General features: G+C 42.0%; 1 protein-coding gene across 2 annotated transcripts in view; it reads right to left on the bottom strand.

The window, feature by feature from the left end:
• Window positions 1-9,228: 9,228 nt before the first annotated feature.
• SEPSECS (Sep (O-phosphoserine) tRNA:Sec (selenocysteine) tRNA synthase) overlaps window positions 9,229-18,326 on the bottom strand; it is a 43,502-nt gene continuing 34,404 nt past the window's right edge. Inside the window, exons 11-12 of one of the 2 annotated variants that reach the window (XR_007477214.1) lie at window positions 11,936-18,148; window positions 9,229-9,540 (exon numbers count right to left, since the gene is read on the bottom strand). Coding sequence is in view for 1 of the 2 variants with exons in the window: in XM_004266203.4 (XP_004266251.1) it covers window positions 17,845-18,148 (304 nt within the window). In the remaining variant the exon portion in view is untranslated. Of the gene's footprint in view, window positions 18,149-18,326 lie in introns of both variants that reach the window. The other variant, XM_004266203.4, reaches the window with a different exon arrangement.

The following is an 18,326-nucleotide window of genomic DNA, read 5'->3' as shown; positions in this document are numbered from 1 at the left end:
GAGGATGGCTGTATAGCACGGGCTTGCATTAAAATGCTTCTGCAACTCCTATATTATGAGGAAAATGCCTTTTGCACTTGCTCTAAAAAATCTCCAGTTTCCTTCTGATTTTATGATCCTGTGATTCTCTCATTTCTAGCACAGTGCCTAGCACATAGTTGGTATTAAGCAAAAAAAAAAAAAAATTATTTTGAAGGAACAAAAGCAGAAAAGAATGCTAACTGACCAACTAGATTCATTCCTTCTTCAACAGCAAGACACTGCAGGGACTTTGGTATTACATGAAATGATTATCGAACTTTTGAATCTGGATGAAACATTTCATTATGGGGGTAGAATTTAAGAAAAAAATGCAAATACAAAACTATCCCAAGTTTGTTGTTAGTCTCATAATGTGCTTCTACAAACAAACAAAAAACCTTAAAACTATATTCAGAGGGAAAAAAATCAGAATAATAGGAATAGTGCTGGGGAGAATGGTATCTATTTCTAAAAGACAACAGAAGGATGTTCGGGCCCAGGACTCAGCTTTTAAGACTTTCCTCTCAAACTGGTTATTAATCAGCATTCTTTGGCTTTAACCACAGATGAATCAACCTGTTTGGGCTATATAGCCAGAACGCATTTCACCTTCTTGTCCAAAAAGCTATCATGGATGCCTTTGATAAATATTGCACAAGATCAAGGTCCACCAGGGATTTAGCATTTCCCAAATCCATATTAATCCATCCTTAAAAGATCTGAAGTGGTTTAGCATAGGGAACCCATAATAGTACTCAGTGATCACTCTTTTCTTCTATAAGCATGCTCAAACTGTCTAATAATTTTATAAGTGATGGTTGTCACACTGGTCTGGAGTTGCTACAATTCACCCTTTTTTCCTTAAAAAAGAACTAGAAAAACTCTCCTCATCCCTGGCTCTCTCCCCTATCAGTTTTATGGCCATGTCAGCAAGTTGTTTAGTGTCATGGGGTGCAATTTAATTGAGCCTTGGGAATGGCACTAATTTAAAGTAGCTCAATATACTCTCTCTGTCCTCCTGCTTGTAAGGATCCTTTCACTCCTTTCCTGAACAGTTGTTTAAAGGTGAGCCTTTCCGAAGAAGCTAGAAGTAAACTAAGTGTGGTCACGGTCTGTTCAGGGCTCCCACATATACTAACATTCTATATAATAACAGCTACATTTACTGAAGAACATACTGTGTGTTCAACATTGTTCCAAGGGCTTTACTCACAGACTCACAGTGATTCTTGGAACAACTCAATGAAGTAGCTATTAACCACCTTGTGCAGATGAGAAAACAGAAGCCCAGAAAGGGTGAGTAATTTCTCCAAGGTCACACAGCTAAGTGGCAGAGCTGGCATTCAAACCCATGTCCTGAACCACAGTGCTACACTGATCTGTCCGTTCTTTGTCACTTTTTCTGAACTTAACTTTAAAGACCCTTTGTAACATTATGGAATATGGGAGATTATTTTCAGTTTTCTATTAATATTTTTTGCATCAGATGAGTAGTTGTTTTTAAAGCCCATTTAGGTCACTCTAGCACCACTGTTTGGTCCTGACTTTATGGAAACTTAGCCTTCCTCCCACCAGCCCCCTAGTTTCCCTGCCTCTTTTGAGGTCCTCCTGGCCAAAGCCCCATCCCTGCTTTGCCCATCTCAGCTCATCACAAACAAGGCTGCTGCCCTTCTCCATCCTTCACCAGGAAAGCCAGTCAGGCTCCTTTCCTGCCTCCTGATTCATTCCCCATCAGTCTTTTCAGGAGTCATAAGTCCAGACTAAGACGATGGTAGAGACGGAAATCTCTTCCCTGGAAGCATCACCCACAAGGAAAGACTTGGTGTTATGGGTTGAATTGTATCAGTTCATATGTTGAAGTCCTAACCTCCAGTATCTCAGAATGTGACTTTATCTGGAAACAGGGTCATTTCAGATGTAACTAGTTAAGATGAAGTCACACTGGAGTAGTGTGGGCCCTAATAGATTGTGACGGGCGTGCTCATACGAAGAGACAATTTGGACACAGACACACAGGAAGAATGCTGTAAGGAGGCATGATGATGAATGCAGCGATCAGGGTGATGCGACAGAAGCCAAGGGATGCAAAATGCTGCCAGCAGACCACCAGAGGCTGGAGGAGGGGCATGGAACAGTCTTCCTCAAAGCCCTCAGAAGGAACCAACCCAGCCGACACTTTGATCTGGGACTTCCAGCTTCCAGAATTGCAAGACAATAAATTTCTGTTGTTTAAGCCACCCAGTGTGTGGTACTTTGTTACAGTAGCCCTAGGCAGTGAATACACTGGATATCAAATAATAGAGAGGAAACGTGGCCATCCCAGCTAATGAAAGCCTCCCCCACTTAGGTGTCCCTCTCTCAAGAAGCCTTCATGGATCCCCTGACGGTGGTCTACAGAAGAGAGGATGGCCAGGGGATGGGGTTGAGAGACTATTGTGCTATAAGTACCTTTCCTTGTGGTGCTTTTGGGTGGAAGGATTGTGAAGCTGGGAGGGAATAAAGCGGTTTACCAGGCTCCATCCTGCCCCCACCCCAGTCCGGGTGAGTTGTTCCTTATCCTTCCCCTGTCCTCACTTCCAGACTGAAGCAGGACCCCGCCCATGTGGTATCTGTACCATTGTATCTGTACCATCAACTGCGGGCTTGGCCCACAATGCATTTCTGTCAGGTGGATGGATGGGCACCTGTGTGCACAGAGAGCCAAACAGCTAAGAAGACACAAAGGTAGGAAGGCAAGGAAAAGAAGAAACAGAGTACCCTTAAAAGCAGGATTTTTTTAAGTGGGGAGAGAGGAGGGAGGAGGACAGAGATAGGAGAGAAGGATGAGAAGGGTGTTCTCATTTTTCTCAGGCGGCTCCACAGTTTCTTACCTGAAACTCCTGCAACCAGAGGTTTTCCATATTTGGGATTCTGGGAGGTCTTAAGAAAGGTACGATGGGGCATAGTCGTATTGGGGCAGCATCCTGTACAAAAACACACTGACATTTCTGCAGCAAAAATAGATGACTAGTCACACAAAGTGGGATAAAGGAAGATTAAGAAGAGCCCCACATAGTTCAAGTCAGATTTTTTTCAGCTTTAGGTTTTCCAAGGTTTTGGGGTTGAGGGTAATGTTAACGGAGTGTGGCTCTGTGACGGAGCAAGGCCAAGCTGAGGTGCAAATCTCTGCTCACCAGTCTCATTTCTAGGAAGGGAAGTATTCAGACAGAGAGCCTTTCCCCAGCCGTTGTGTTCTAAGGTCAGAGCCAGGGTGAGTTTGGGGTGCGGGTTCCCAAGAACTGTTGGGGACAAACCATTTGTTCAACATATGAAAAGATGTTGCTTTGTTCTCAAAGCCAGTTGCAGAATGAGAGGCAGGGAGAGAAGTCTTCTCGTTGAAACTCAAATCCTTCCTTTAGTTCCAGACTCCTTTCCACCTTTTCCCCACTAATAAGCCACATTTTCCTTTGTTCTCCTTTTCTGGGAATAGTTCTACAGGCATCTCCCCAGCTGCCCAGAGCCCTGCTGTCCCAAGCTGCAGATGGTCTGGGCAGTGTCTGGGTGGAACCAGATCTGTGGGGCCTCCAGGGCAACACCTGGGACCTGCTGAGCAAGGAGAATTCTCCCCTCCTGTAGGACGTGTCCTTGACCAGGCCAAGCTTACTCTTGAATAACTCAAGGCAGCTGCAGAGCTATATCCACTGTCACTTAAGGATCTCAAGCTCGTCCAAGCCTGATTTTCCCTCTGTCTCATCAACGTGTGAGGGTTAGAATAAGGCAGAGGAAGAAAAGACTCAAAACCGGGCAGGTTTGACTTTCCGTCCTGTCCTTGCTGCTTGCTTTGTGACCTTAGGCATGTGACTTACTTCTTTCTGAATACCAGTAACCCCCTCTGTAGAAGGGGGATAATGATGGTCTCTTGCAGGGTTGCAGTGAAGATTAAGCCAGATAACATATGATAATATATTTTTATAATATATGATAATATATATAATACATATATAATGTGTAATATATGATATAATATATGATAATATATATTCATTCCTATGTTTGCTATTCCGTGAACCATCTAGTGACACTTCTTGGGGCCAGTGGCTCACTGTCTCCGAGGTGATATGAGGGGGTGGAGGTGATGGGGTGGGAGGACTTGGAAGAGTTTTGGAGCAGGATCTCAAGCTTCTCCTGCCCTGGTCCATATTCCCCAAACCTCAGGCAATTCCACAGCTTTGGGGACTCTCCAGGGACTTATCTTGGAAGGTTGTCCTGGATTTGAGGCTGATTCCTGCAAAGACAGTTTGATTTCAAAACCACCACTTCCAAGATGTCAATGATTCAAAAACAGTCCATTGGTGCTCCCACCAGTTCATCTATAAATGGTCTTGCTTATCTGGCCCTGCCCTGGTACAGACACTCCCCTGCGCCTGGGCACATCTAAATTGGACACAGCCCCTGTTATTCCCACGTCAGGTGGTGCAATGGTTGGCAGTTCACAGGGCCCTCAGGAGAATGAGGGGAATTCAGCCAGCACTGATCACTGGAATTGATGCCTGGGGCAGCACAGAGGCCTCCTCAGCATCCCAGATTCCAGGACCTAGCCATGTTAGGTTAGGTCTGGAAAGACTGACTGCACACAGTCCCAATTGTCTGTGCTGTGCTCTTGGCTCCTGGTGTCTCTCTGTGGAGTCTTCATGGCCCAAGATGGCTGCTTGAGTTCCAGTCATCACATCTGTGCTCTCCTTTCTTCCCAGGGGCTTCCCCAACCAGAGTGGCCATTACTGAGTGCATGCCTTACTGATATGTGTGGTGATTTTAAACATGTCCACAGATTCTATGACACTCCTATATAGAAAGGTAGAGGTCTAAATTTGGGCCAGTATTTGTGACTCACCTGTAACCAATAATATGCAATGGAAGAGAGACAGCGTGACTCAGGTCAGAAAGGTCATGCAGCTTCCAGATGGTACTCTAAGGATGCTGGTTCTTAAGAAGTCTCACACCCCAGGACCACCATGCTGAAAACAGTATTGATATAAAGACCATTGGACGGGAATAAGAGGGCCCAATGCCAGCTGAGTGGCTTTCTCTCTTTAGCCTCTCAGCAGGCAGCAGGGCCCACTGTTAAATGGTGTCGGCTCTGGAGGCTAAGTGCTGGGATTCACATGCTGCTTCGTCCACTCACTGGCTGTGTGTCCTTACACAGGCCACTGTACAATGGGAATACTAATAGCCCCTACTTCATAGAATTGGCATGAAAATTAATTTGGCTAATACATGTGACAGGCTTAGAATCATGTTTCACTCAATATTACCTTGTTTTCTGTACTTCATAGCACTGATTATTTCCTGGAATTATTGCGTTTCATCATTTGTGGTTCTCTCTCCACTAGAACGGGAGTATACAGGGCAGGTTACCATATGTACCATCCTCACTGCTGTGTCACCATCACCTGAAAGAGTATCTGGCACACAGCAGGGTCTTGTATCAGTTTAGCTGCATGTAACAAAGGAACTCATGATAATAAGAGTTTTAAAAGGTAGAAGTTTATCTACCTCTCATGAAAAATGTCTGCAGGTGTGCAACGTAGGGAAAGTTTCGTGGCACTGTCATCATCAGAGGCTCAAACTCCTTCTACTTAGCTACTCCACTAGGCTTGGTGTGTCTACTTCATGGTCAAAGACGGTTGCTTGAGCTCCAGCTATCACGTCTGAATTCTGCATTCAGAACAAGAAAGCACAGACATGTGTATTACTCCTTCCTTAAGGAAACTTTCCAGCAGTCCCACACAATAACTCAGCTTACATTTCATTGGCCTGACCTTACTAGGTGGCTACACTGAACTCCAAGGCAAGCTGGGAAATTTAATCCATTGGAAAGGTGCCGTTATTCCCAGTTAAAGTCAGGGTTCTAGAGGAGAGGTGGGAATACTGAGAAGAAACTAGCAGGGCTCAGTAAGTCTCAGATAAACGGTCCAGAAAGGGCCTCTGCCCCTTCTGACTGTGCCATGGGGAGTCCCACTGAACTGAAACGCCAGTTGACCTATAATTTTTGCCAGCGCTGCCTATATAAGACTGACTGAGTGGGAGTGGGAAGGCGGGAGGCTGGCTCTGGAGAGATGGATGGGCCAGGCAAAAGCAGCTCCTCTTCAGTCTGCAGCACCACCCGCCTTCCCCTATGCAGGCCCCAAATCACTGCCAGTGCAGCCCCTGGGCTAGAAGGCATGACTGGCCGGCAATGAAGCTGTCTGAAGGGACAGCCAAGGACAGGGCTGACCTTCCTCATTTGTACCTCCCAGGACTTCATCTGCTTGGTTACCAATGGTCCTCACCATCCACCACTGCAGGATGCAGAAGGTCACCTTGCAGCATGGTCAGTGCACATGTCAGGAGTCCTCTGGGTGCGGGCCGAGATTCCCACTGACGAGCAGGAAACCTCAGGCCCAAGAGGACAGACACTCTACTCGGCCTCTTGGGTCTCGAGAGCCCTGCTCTCGCCTCCAGACCTATCCTTCCTGCCTCAAGGGTGTAGCATCATCTGAGAAGGTCTGTCTATGGAGGCTTCCAGAAGCAGGTGCCAAGTCACAAGCTTCTGCTTCTGAAGAGGGAGAGCAGAGAGCCAGATCTGGGCAAATCTAGGCCAGGTTGGCACATGCTGAGCGGACAGACTCGGCATTTTTTCCTGGATTCAGCTCCTCAGCTTTCTGTGCTCACAGGCGTCTTCTTCCTGCTGCCCTCCCAGCCTCCCGTGGTGATGCCGGGGCCCCGCAGAACCATGACCCTAGTCCTGGGGCTGAATCCTCTAGGTGCCTGGAGCAAAGGGTTGCCAAAGATCTCAGTTTCTTTAATGCTCAGGAATAAAAGGTACATATTCAGCTAATAGGCAATTCCCTCCCCACCTCACCACCACCATCAGCATCAACATCGGTCTCTTCAGAACTTGAGCTTGGAGGGGAGCGCCAGTGAGACACAGAACATGAAGTCCACCTGCCCTGGAGGAGTGCTGACCCCGGGCTAAGCACCGCGCTATGCCCTTGACACCTATTATCCTGTTTCATCTTCTCCTCCATCCTATGAGGTAGAGACCATGGTTATTATCCCTATTTTACAGATGAAGAAACTAAGGCCAGAAAGCAGAAGCTCCTTATCCTGATTTTGTCAGCAGGCCAAACATGCAGCCTGTTTTCATTTCATTTGGGCCTTTCTTGTCACCACGAGTTATTATTTTTTAAAGGTTTATCTTTGGCTTAAAAAAAAAAAAAGTATTTCTGTCCTGTGGACATATCTGGATTTCCCTTTAATACACAAATTTTCATTAGCACCAGGTGTGGAAAAGGCTGAGGTTGTTTGAGAGAGAGTAGAATCCCCTATCAGTATATTTTGGGAGGACAAATGGTTCCCTAGAATGTAGCATCATCAAATTATGACACCTCCCATCCACTGAGGGCTAATTGTATAAGTGATTTGCTAAACACTTTACAATTATTGCATTTCATCCTCTAGTCCCTGCAGGTGGAAATCATTATGACTTTTCCAATCTTGTCATTGAGAGCTCTGAGGCTTACCTAGGTAATCTGCCCGAAATTACATGCTTAATAAATGGCAGAACCAGCTCTAAAAGAGGGTCAGCCCACTGTGGCCCATGAGCAAAACCGAACCAGCCTCCTATTTTTGTGTGGCCCATGAGCTAAGAATAGTTTTCACACTTTTAATGATTGGAAAAAAAATCAAAAGGCGAATATTTCACAACTCTTAAAATTATATGAAATTCAAATTTCAGTGTCCATAAATAAAGTGTTAATGGAACACAGCCATGCCCATTCATTTACATATTGTCTGCCGCAGATTTTGAGTAGTTGCAACAGAGGCCGTGTGGCTCACGAAGCCTAAAATATTTACTACCTGGCTCTTTACAGGACAAGTTTGCCTATCCCTCTTCCAAAGCACAGGATCTTAATCCTTGTTCCAAAGTTTCCAAGAAAGCTCCAAGGCCAGCATCAGAGCCCTGAGTGCCAGGGTTTCTAGACCCTCCTACCCCTTGGAATGAGGCCAGACAAGCCATCTAAATCACCAAACCTCTCTGGGGCTTAAATGCAAAATCCACATCATCATTACGCCCTGCCCAGCTCCAGAGACTGACAGCAGATGAAAACAGAATAGTGTACGTGAAAGCATTTTGTAATCCGGAAAGCACTCTATAGAAATGGGCAGGATTACTAAATTATTTGATGGGAAGAAAGGAGGTTGGCATGAGGAAAATAAGCCAGTTTGGGGGAAGGGAGTTCTGCTTTGCTTTTGCATGGTTCGTTAATGAAACAGACCAAACCTGCTAGAAATGGCCTTTGGTGTAAACCCTGTGCCCCTCGCTCATCTAGCAGTTTCTTTGGCCCTGCAGAGAGGAATCATCCCTCAAGCATCCGTATTCCTATTTGGCCGGTGTCTCTGCCCCAGAGAAGTGGCTTACCTAGCCTTCCCAAGTTTGACCCACTTCCCAAGGAGTGGGCTTCCTCCCCGGGGAATCTCAAGGTGCTAGGAAGACTTCCCTATCCCCACATCCGCCCTGTTCTTTCTGTTCACTGATTTGCAAAAGATCACACAGATTCATTTCTATCTTTATTCCGAACTCTTTAAAACACTTGTTTAAATATTTCTGGAATAGGCTGCCGTTAAACCCTACTGTTTTTTTCAGTAGTGTGAACAAGTCAGTTGATCACTGGACCAACAGATATTTACTAAGGTCCTCCAACGTGCCGAGGGAGGAAAATATAGTACGTAGATCGATGACCCCCAGGAAGGAGGCAATTTGAGGGACCAGCAGGGGAAGCTAGGAGGGTGAAATTAAAGCTGGTACCATCACCACAGTACTGAACCAACTCCATTTTCCAAAGTGTCTAAGAAAGTGAAAGGTGGAGAGGAAGGTACAGCGAGAGTTCCTGTAGAGAACAGTTTTGTCTAATAGAGAAGATTAAAGGTGTGAGGCACGTCTCGAGTAGGAAGGGATATTTGGAGCTGCCGCCTGGTAGTTCAGGGGTGGGGTCCACTGCTGCAATGAACCCCCTCAGCCACTTACAGGAAACCTGCTGTCCTCGTGGCTCAAAACACAAAAGCCAATCTGGAACCCGACGGCAGCCCTGCTCGCCTATACCCCGACCCGCCCAAGAGTCCCTGCTGGCACCGAGGATGCCTGATGCTCAGCCGATCTTTTCAAAGTAAGAGGCAAACAAAACTGTGTGCAGAATTGGATGTTTATTTCCACCATCTGCGTGGCAATACAAGTTCAAGTAATAATGGCATCCGCTCTCCATCGTATTAGGGAACCATTTAAACATCCACAGCCATTTACTGATTATAAACACACACTAAAAAAAAAAGCGGCAAGTGGCATGTGGCCCCGCACCTGCTGCCTTTGTGTGTCAGTCAATTTCATGCCTAGGAAGCACTGGGCTCCATGGGAATGGCTATACAAGCAGTTTGGTTGGTTGTGGATTTTCTTTTTGTTTCCTGGGGAACAGCATAAACCAAGTTGGCCCCCAAATGCACTTGCTGCAAATAGATGGGAATAAATGGAAAATAGACAATGATCATAAATGCAAACAAAAATGCTGAATTTCCTAAGGTTAAAATGTCCATTTGCTTATAATTAGTAGATTAAAACTAATGAGTATTTTTACTGGCTTTCAAGGAAACTTAGCAGGGGTCACTGTGCAAAAGGCTCCTATCTCCCACCTGCCACCACCTCCACCCCAGAAGGTTTGAGTCACCAGGTGATGACAAATAGGGCATAAATTGAACATGGTGAGAGCAGGCATGGGAAATGGAAGGCACAAAGAGAAACTGATGCATTCCACAAGGGAAAAAAAAGAAAGTTTACCCAAAAGCTGTGACAATGTTTTCTAGATCAACTTTTTATCTTGCAAAGGGTTTCTTCACCTCCTTCAGACCTGCCCCTGCCCTGTCATAGGCCAGTAGGTGGCTCCTGCCTCAGTTCTGACCTTAATTAGCTGTGTGACTTTGGGTAGTCAGCCATTCTCAGAACCTGTGTTCTTACTGGGGAAAGCTTAAAAGGGGGAATTTCATTTCCAGGTTAATTTCTTCAAGGAGAGGTTTTGCTTTTGTTTTTTGTTCTGTTCTCTTTTTGTTTTTGTTTTTGGACAGCTTTCTAGCTAAAAGTACTTTCTGCCTTTATGGTGTAAAGGACCAATTTACTGCCTATGAACACATTTTTTGGAGCGGGAATGTGGAAAAAACACTCTCTCAGCTTTTTATCTGGTCAAAAGCCCCAAGTACTTCCTAAAAGTTCCTGTCTCTCTAAAGTGGTCCATGAGATACATCAGACATTCTTCTCATTGAGCGTCACACTCAGCTCCTCTGATCCATCCCAGAGGGGGGCCCTGTCTGCCTCCCTTCTCCTCTGAAAACTGGTTTTGAGATGGCACTCAACCTTCCACTGCTCATTAAACCTGGCTGGCTGGAGCCCAACACAATGACTCAACTAGCCTTCTACACATTTATTTAGAATAAGGGTTCCCTCTATATATCTAGAATGATTACCCCCACTGCCTTATAGGCTTAATCTAATTTGGGGTTCTAATTCGCAGCCTTATGTAAAGGAAGTTAGCATTGAAATTGAATTGTTATACACGACTATGGACTGAAGTCCATTTCTTATGATAACCAGTGAAACCTGGAGCAGGTCAAGTGGGAATTTCTCCAGCATCCTGGAAGATCTTTAGGAGCCCATTTGGAGTACATCCTTCATAAATCCAGTATTATTAATCCATGGGAAAGTCGTTAGAAAAACACCATCTCAAGCCTTCTTCTCTCTGCACTTCTCTAATTTTCTCTGGTTCCTCAAGCCATCTGTTTCTCACCTCTTCTCCCTTTTCCACTAAAATCTACCCTTAGGGGATCTTATTTGGATCATGACTCAAATGTAAAAAAAAAACAAAACGGTAATTAGAGAAAAGAACAATGATAGCATATTTGATGATATCAAGATATTATGTTAATTTGGGGGGGTGATAATAGTATTGTGACTTTTTAAAAAATGAGTCCTTTACTTAGGAGATCCATGTTGAAATGTGAGCTACACCTTCAAATGCCTGAGATTTGCTTTCAAATAAGAGGGTGGTAGAGGGGACACGAAATTGGACTTGACAAGTGCCAAAGATGAGTGATGAATACTGGGCCTCATTATATGGTTTGCTCTACTTTTGTATATGTTTGAAATTTTCTATAATAAGTTTTCTTTAATAACCCACTCTTAGGGAAACATCTGATAAACTCATACAAACTAAGATGTCACTAACTGATAAGGATAAATAGCAGTTATCTATTTCCTGATGTATCTACACTTTAACAGGAGAAAGAAAGACTTAAGACAAAGAAATGAATCCAACAGTGGCAAATAAGACGGGAGCAAAGGGGAGAGAAGGGAGGGAAGGGGCCACAAGGAAAACAGCCGCTCGAACCAAGAACTCTGAATACAGTTCCAGTCTCAATTTTCTTTTTTTCCATCTGACCTAACAGGATTTAATCAAGATCAGGCCAATAAACAGAGCTACAGTTTTTTAAATTGAAGTATAGTTGATTTACAATGTTGTGTTACTTTCAGGTATACAACAAAGTGATTCAGTTTTATATAATATATTCTTTTTCAGATTCTTCTTCAGTTTACAAAGATGTAAACTTGGGAGCCACGATCAGTCATTCTACTATAAAGTCATTTAAGAATAGGGCTAAATATAATAAACTGCTATGCTTGCAGGTCTGCTGACTATACCAAAAACTTTGGTCAGATAATACAATTGATGTGGAAGTCACAATGAATGAACTTTCTCTGTACATTTTTGCTGGGTTGTGATCTGAAATTTCAGGTACATAAAATAGATAATGCACTTTAAATATGTTTCTTAAAAAGAATACTCAAGGGGCTTACCTGGTGGTGCAGTGGTTGAGAGTCCGCCTGCCGATGCAGGGGATATGGGTCCGTGCCCCGGTCCGGGAAGATCCCACATGCCGTGGAGCGGCTGGAACCGTGAGCCATGGCCGCTGAGCCTGTGCGTCCGGAGCCTGTGCTCCGCAACGGGAGAGGCCACAACAGTGAGAGGCCTGCGTACCGCAAAAACAAACAAACAAACAAAAAAACAACTCAGGTGTAAACACAAAACAAAAAGAAACTCATAAAAATGAAAGTAGAAAAATTCTGGAAAAAGAAAAAAAAGATCGTCATCTAAAATCAAGTACATACTTTTTAATTTCCACTGGAGATGAGCAAAATTCATTGATGACTCCCTCTCAAAAAACATTCTACTAATAAACTAATGAAGAAATTTTAATTTTTGAAATTTAATTTAAATCTAGTACAAATTGGTACATTATAGCTTTATGCAGACCACCATAGCAGTTATTAATGGCAAGTGCTATGTTTTAGGCACTGAGTTAATCACTTTACTTGTTATCTCATTTAACTCTCAATCCTATAGGATTGTACCCATTTCACATATGACGAGACTGAGGTTCAGAGAGGTTAAATATGTGAACTCACATGGTCAGTAAGTACCAGTGCAGAGATCTAATTCCAAATCAAATGAGAACTACATGTAAAATTCAGATAGTACAATTTAAAAATGAAATTTGCTGAAGAAGGAAGTGACACTTTTATTTTTAATTAAGGTGTTTCCTTTAGAAAAGATTCAATACTTCTAAGCCTCCAACTTTCTATAGTCAATAGATCCTTTGGGAAATGGTTGCTGTTTTTTTTTCTTTTTTAAATAATCTAGCCTCCACCCCCGTGACTCACGATTCTCATTATAAAGTATGCCTTTTCTTGCTGATTTCTGGGCAAGTCGATACTGTTGACTGAATCAAAAACTGGGCAAGTAATTTAATGTTAGTTATCTGTACTTTCAAATTGTATCTGGAGCAGTGATTAGGTAAAATAATATAATGCACTATCAATGATCTATTAAAAATTTATTTCATGTAATAAATTATACAATTTAGTTTTATTTATACATAGTCTACACCAAAAGTATTTTTGGAAACATCTTTTTCTTTCAGTGTAACATACAGGTTAGCAGGCTGACACCAGCTTCAATTCTAACAGCTAAAATCCCCCACAATTAAACATTTATATGTATAAATATGAAGAACATAGCCTTTCCTCACATTTCTCTAAAAGTTAAAGTTGATACCACTTGATAAAAACAAGACCATATAAACATTTCCAGATTTTGCTTAAGGTGTTAGATTGAACTGTAGAACATTAGGTGGAAAATTATAACGATATATTCATTAGCCTTGAACTCATCATCTTACATGTGTATGTTACCATAATGGCCAACAAAGAGCATGCAAGTAAAAAGGAAGGCACAAAAGGAAGCAGTGGGTAAGTCTTAGACCTGTACACTGAGTAGCCACAAGAGACAAATAATCAACACAATTTGACAGACAAGGAAAAAAACTGTTCACTGGATTTCTTGATGTTATACGTTAACAGCATATTCAATTGTTTTTATCAGATTATTCAGAAGGTATCAAACTTCTGAAATGATCAAACTTCTGTGTACACAAATTCAGTTACAAAATGAGGTCAGCCTCCTGAATGCAAAACATAACAAAACCATTTAAGGGCTTGGCAGAAATTAGTCCATCTTAGACAGTGGGAAAGAAAACCCAACTTTCATATGCACCAAATGTGGATGTATTCAAAAAAATTTCTCTGAGTGTATTATCAATGAGACTCATCAGGGTGTGTCATTGTCGTCAATTGTTGGCTATTTTCCTCTATGAAAGAACACAAGAATTTAACTCATGATGAGCTACTAATTCAATATTAAAGTAACATTGCTGGTTAAAAAAATTATCTTTAATTTTAATTTTCCTAAAACGTTATCATAGCCATATAGTCTAAAAATAAAAGCACATCCCATAGCTCAGACCTCAATTACAGTTCTTATTATAGTGGTTAGAGAAACAGAACCACAATAGAGGTATGTGCTATGGCAAAATATTAGAAAAAACTTAAAAGTTATCATTCTGCATATCAAGTGCCTATTGGCTGAACATAACTGTATTCAACAGTTCATATTCGGACACCTTGTCAACTAATGCAAAAAGCTAAATAAAAAGATTTATAGTTGAACACAGAGTTCCTAAGGCTAGTATCACACAGAGGGAGAATTTGTCAGCAGAGAACTTAGGAGCCAAATTGAGAATTGGATTTAAAATACCTTTCCCTGCTGTGTGTATAATTAGTAATACGTTCGGTGACCTAAAGAATATTTCATGTTATTCAATTTTCTTTTCGGGGCAGACTACCACAGCCCAATGACTTTAAAAACCAAACTCCAAAATTCTACCTGATAGTCTTAGTAAGGGCAGTCGGATCATAAAGACAGAAAAGGACATCTTAGTCACTGACTGGAAAAGATATCATCCGTTGCCCCTCTGCACCAGTACGAGAATAACTGAGGCCAATTATGAGGATTACCAATCATTACTAGCAGGCTAAAATAAATAACTGTATGCTTTTTATACTTATATGTGGAGATGAGAGACAGCAAGTCAAAGGACACTGGGGTGGTGGCAAAGGAAAGCCTCAATATGCAGAACCTACAACATCCCTTCAAAAATTCTTGTGACTTCTCCGACCTCAAGGTCAAATTGAAACCAGCAGGAATAGAGCTGGAATTCCAAAACCTCTGAAAAGAAAGGACTAATAAAAAAAACTGCAGCTGATTTTTATGCACCAGGAATGAAATGTTATAACATATCTATCACTCACATGTGGGTTCATGTAATTTATCTTCAATTAGAATTATTATCTATTCAGCAGCTGAAGCCCAAGAACTGCTGATACACTGCAGATGAGAAAACATTTGCTGGTCTCTCGGCTCTGGCCTTTTTTAAACTAAATGATGATCCCACAATATAGATCACTCGTTCTAGAAAACAATCTTGGCTTACGTGGACGGTATGCTGCACTGCCAGCATCTACATCTGCAACATCACTTCATTCCTTTTCACAGATTCGAGAGGGTCTATAGCAACTCTTCAGCTTATTAGTTCTACAATTCAGTCTCAAATTCACATTAAAAAATTATACAATTTTTTAATCCAGGATTTACCCCTTTGAAAGAAGTTATTATAGCTATTTAAAGAACCCAGACACTTCAAATATCTGAACCCCAAAGATACAATAATTTTAAGGTAATCTTTACAATATTTGTAATTAAGTACTTTATCTCAACACAGTTGACTTCCAAGGTTGTCAAGCCAGTGTCCAAAATATTCTAACTTACCCGTGGGAGTGGCAGCTGTCTGAGCTCACATTTAACATAGTTTACAATGCCAAAACAATAGAGAAAAACACCATCCAGAAAGCTACGTGGCATTCTCTACTGTAGTGTTTTCAAAAGTTCGTTCAATGCGATATCGGTAACTATTTAATTAAAAAAAGGGTTCCATCTTTAGATAAGGATACATTCAAACTCGAATAGAAGGAATTCTTAGAAACTTTAATATGCCAATAGGCAGGTTTGCAAAGTCCCCAACTTATTTGTCCGTGGAACCTTTTATACCCATGAGCATCTCTTAGGAATAAATGCTCCACAGAGCAAGTCTTGAGAAATACAGCTTTGACATCTTGGTGCATTCAGAGGCTTCACTAACTCCTTAGGCTATGAGACATCAGTCTATTTTTTAAAATTAACAACAAACGTAATAGTTATAGCCAGTACATCTGGAATTTCAGACTCAGAAAGTAAGCATATGGGCAATGAAAAGGGAATACACCTGTTCTTCATACTCCATCATTTTCACCTCTCCAGCAAAAATATGTTCAGAATCCCCATGTTAACCACTCTTAATGGCAGCTGTGCAAAACACCTGAACAAACCAACCAAATATACAGACTCCTTGAAGCAAAACAATGGAATAAAGTTTCCACTTTCCCAAATGGAAAAATGCACACATGCCATATTAACAATTTGTAATTACATATTTAGAAATGGTAACCTCGGTTTTCACTTAAGAATCTATATGCTGTGGAAGCAACCTAAGTGTCCACTGACAGATGAATGGATAAAGATGTGGCACATATATACAATGGAATATTACTCAACCATAAAAAGAAACGAAATTGAACTATCTGTAGTGAGGTGGATGGACCTAGAGTCTGTCATACAGAGTGAAGTAAGTCCGAAAGAGAAAAACAAATACTGTATGCTAACACATATATATGGAATCTAAAAAAAAAAATGGTTCTGAAGAATCTAGGGTCAGGATAGGAATAAAGATGCAGATGTAGAGAATGGACTTGAGGACATGGGAAGGGGGAAGGGTAAGCTGGGACGAAGTGAGAGAGTAGCACTGACATATATATACTACCAAATGTAAAATAGATAGCTAGTGGGAAGCAGCCACATAGCACAGGGAGATCAGCTCGGTGCTTTGTGACCACCTAGAGGGGTGGGGTAGGGAGGGTGGGAGGGAGACACAAGAGGGAGGGGATATGGGGGTATATGTATATGTACAGCTGATTCACTTTGTGATACAGCAGAAACTAACACAACACTGTAAAGCAATTATACTCCAATAAAGATGTTAACAAAAAAAAATCTATATGCTATTTAGTTGGTAACATTTATAGAGCTACCTTCTTTGAAGTACTACTGAATAATTCAAGTTGCTATGGAAAACTTCTCTTTACTGAGGAGTTCTTTTACTTTAGAGAAGTTTTTAACAACCTCAGCACTACTGACATTTTGGGCTGGATAAATCTTTGTTTTGAGAAGTTGTCTTGTCCATTGTAGGATGTTGAACAGCACCCCTGGCCTCCCCTCACTAGATGTCAATAGCATCCTACTAGGTTTGACAATCAAAAAAGATCCCAGGGGCTTCCCTGGTGGCGCAGTGGTTGAGAGTCCACCTGCCGATGCAGGGGACACGGGTTCATGCCCCGGTCCGGGAAGATCCCACATGCCGTGGAGCAGCTAGGCCCGTGAGCCATGGCCGCTGAGCCTGTGCGTCCGGAGCCTGTGCTCCACAACGGGAGAGGCCACAACAGTGAGAGGCCCGCGTACTGCAAAAAAAAAAAAAAAAAAGATCCCCAGAGAATTCCCTGGTGGTCCAATGGTTAGGACTCCACGCTTTCACTGCTGAGGGCGAAGGTTCCGTCCCTGGTCGAGGAACTAAGATCCCACAAGCCGTGTGGCATGGCCGAAAAAAAAACCAAACAAAAAAACCCCAAAACTATCTCCAGCTGTTACTTAGATATAAGAAGCCAATCATCCCCAGTTGAGATCCATTTCTGTTGAGAAAAAATTAAAGCTTACACCTTGACCTTGACTCTGCTTTCCTGGGAAATGTCCATTTTACAGGCATTCTGTGACTTACACACATCAACAAACATCTACTAATTAGTAGCATTAGCGATCTTTCTAAATTCTGTGTGGTCAGAAACATAAGTAATTTGTGAATGACAGAGAATGGTCAGAAGAAAGCAGTCCACACATTTCAAAGAGAATTAGAGTAATGTGTAATTTTACTATCATTATATTAGTAAGAATTATCTGAATCATAATGTTTATTTGGCAAATATTTAACAATTAGAAAAACGCTAATTGTACATTATAACCTGTTAAGGATAATGATTGAGGCAGTCTAAGAACAACAAATGTAACAATCGTCAATGGCTAGCTCAGACCATGTTCTATTCCTTGACCAAATATTCTCCATGAAATTCTCAATTCAAAAATCTCAAGTCTTGTCTTTAAACTGCTAGCTTATACTGTAGCCTCATCACTTTTTTAAAATTATCACAAAGAAACCCTTCACATGTCATCAGGAAGAATCCTGGCATGTGCCAAGAAGTACATTATCCGGTTTTAAAGCCATTTCTTCTATAACCACATCTTCAGTTTTATCATAATTGTCAACTCCAGATACATCACTCTCTTTATTTTGTTCTTTTCTTACTGTCTTTAAACACTTGTCAAGTCTATTTATGAACAAGTCCACATCCTGTGTCTTCATACCGATGGCTGATGCGGCATTGAGGTAAGCACAAGGGTAATTATTTGTATGTGACATAAAGCCTCTGAAAGTGTAGCCACTCACAGTCTGCACAGACCCAAGAGGCACAACCCTGAAAGGGAAAAGATTTACCAATTTAGTATGTCTGGTGATGTTAACAGAGTATCACCCATAAACAAAAGAAAGCTGTGTTACTAAGCCTTACACCTACTTAGTAAGAAGTTTAATAACAGCCATAAATCGTAGCCTATGAAAACAGACTGCAGCCTTAAAATAAAATTATACAGTGC

The sequence above is a fragment of the Orcinus orca genome, chromosome 4 (assembly GCF_937001465.1).
Source record: "Orcinus orca chromosome 4, mOrcOrc1.1, whole genome shotgun sequence".
In the NCBI taxonomy this organism is placed as follows: domain Eukaryota; kingdom Metazoa; phylum Chordata; class Mammalia; order Artiodactyla; family Delphinidae; genus Orcinus; species Orcinus orca.
The sequence above is the reverse complement of the archived record's forward strand: the minus strand, read 5'-3'. Positions and strand labels throughout refer to the sequence as shown.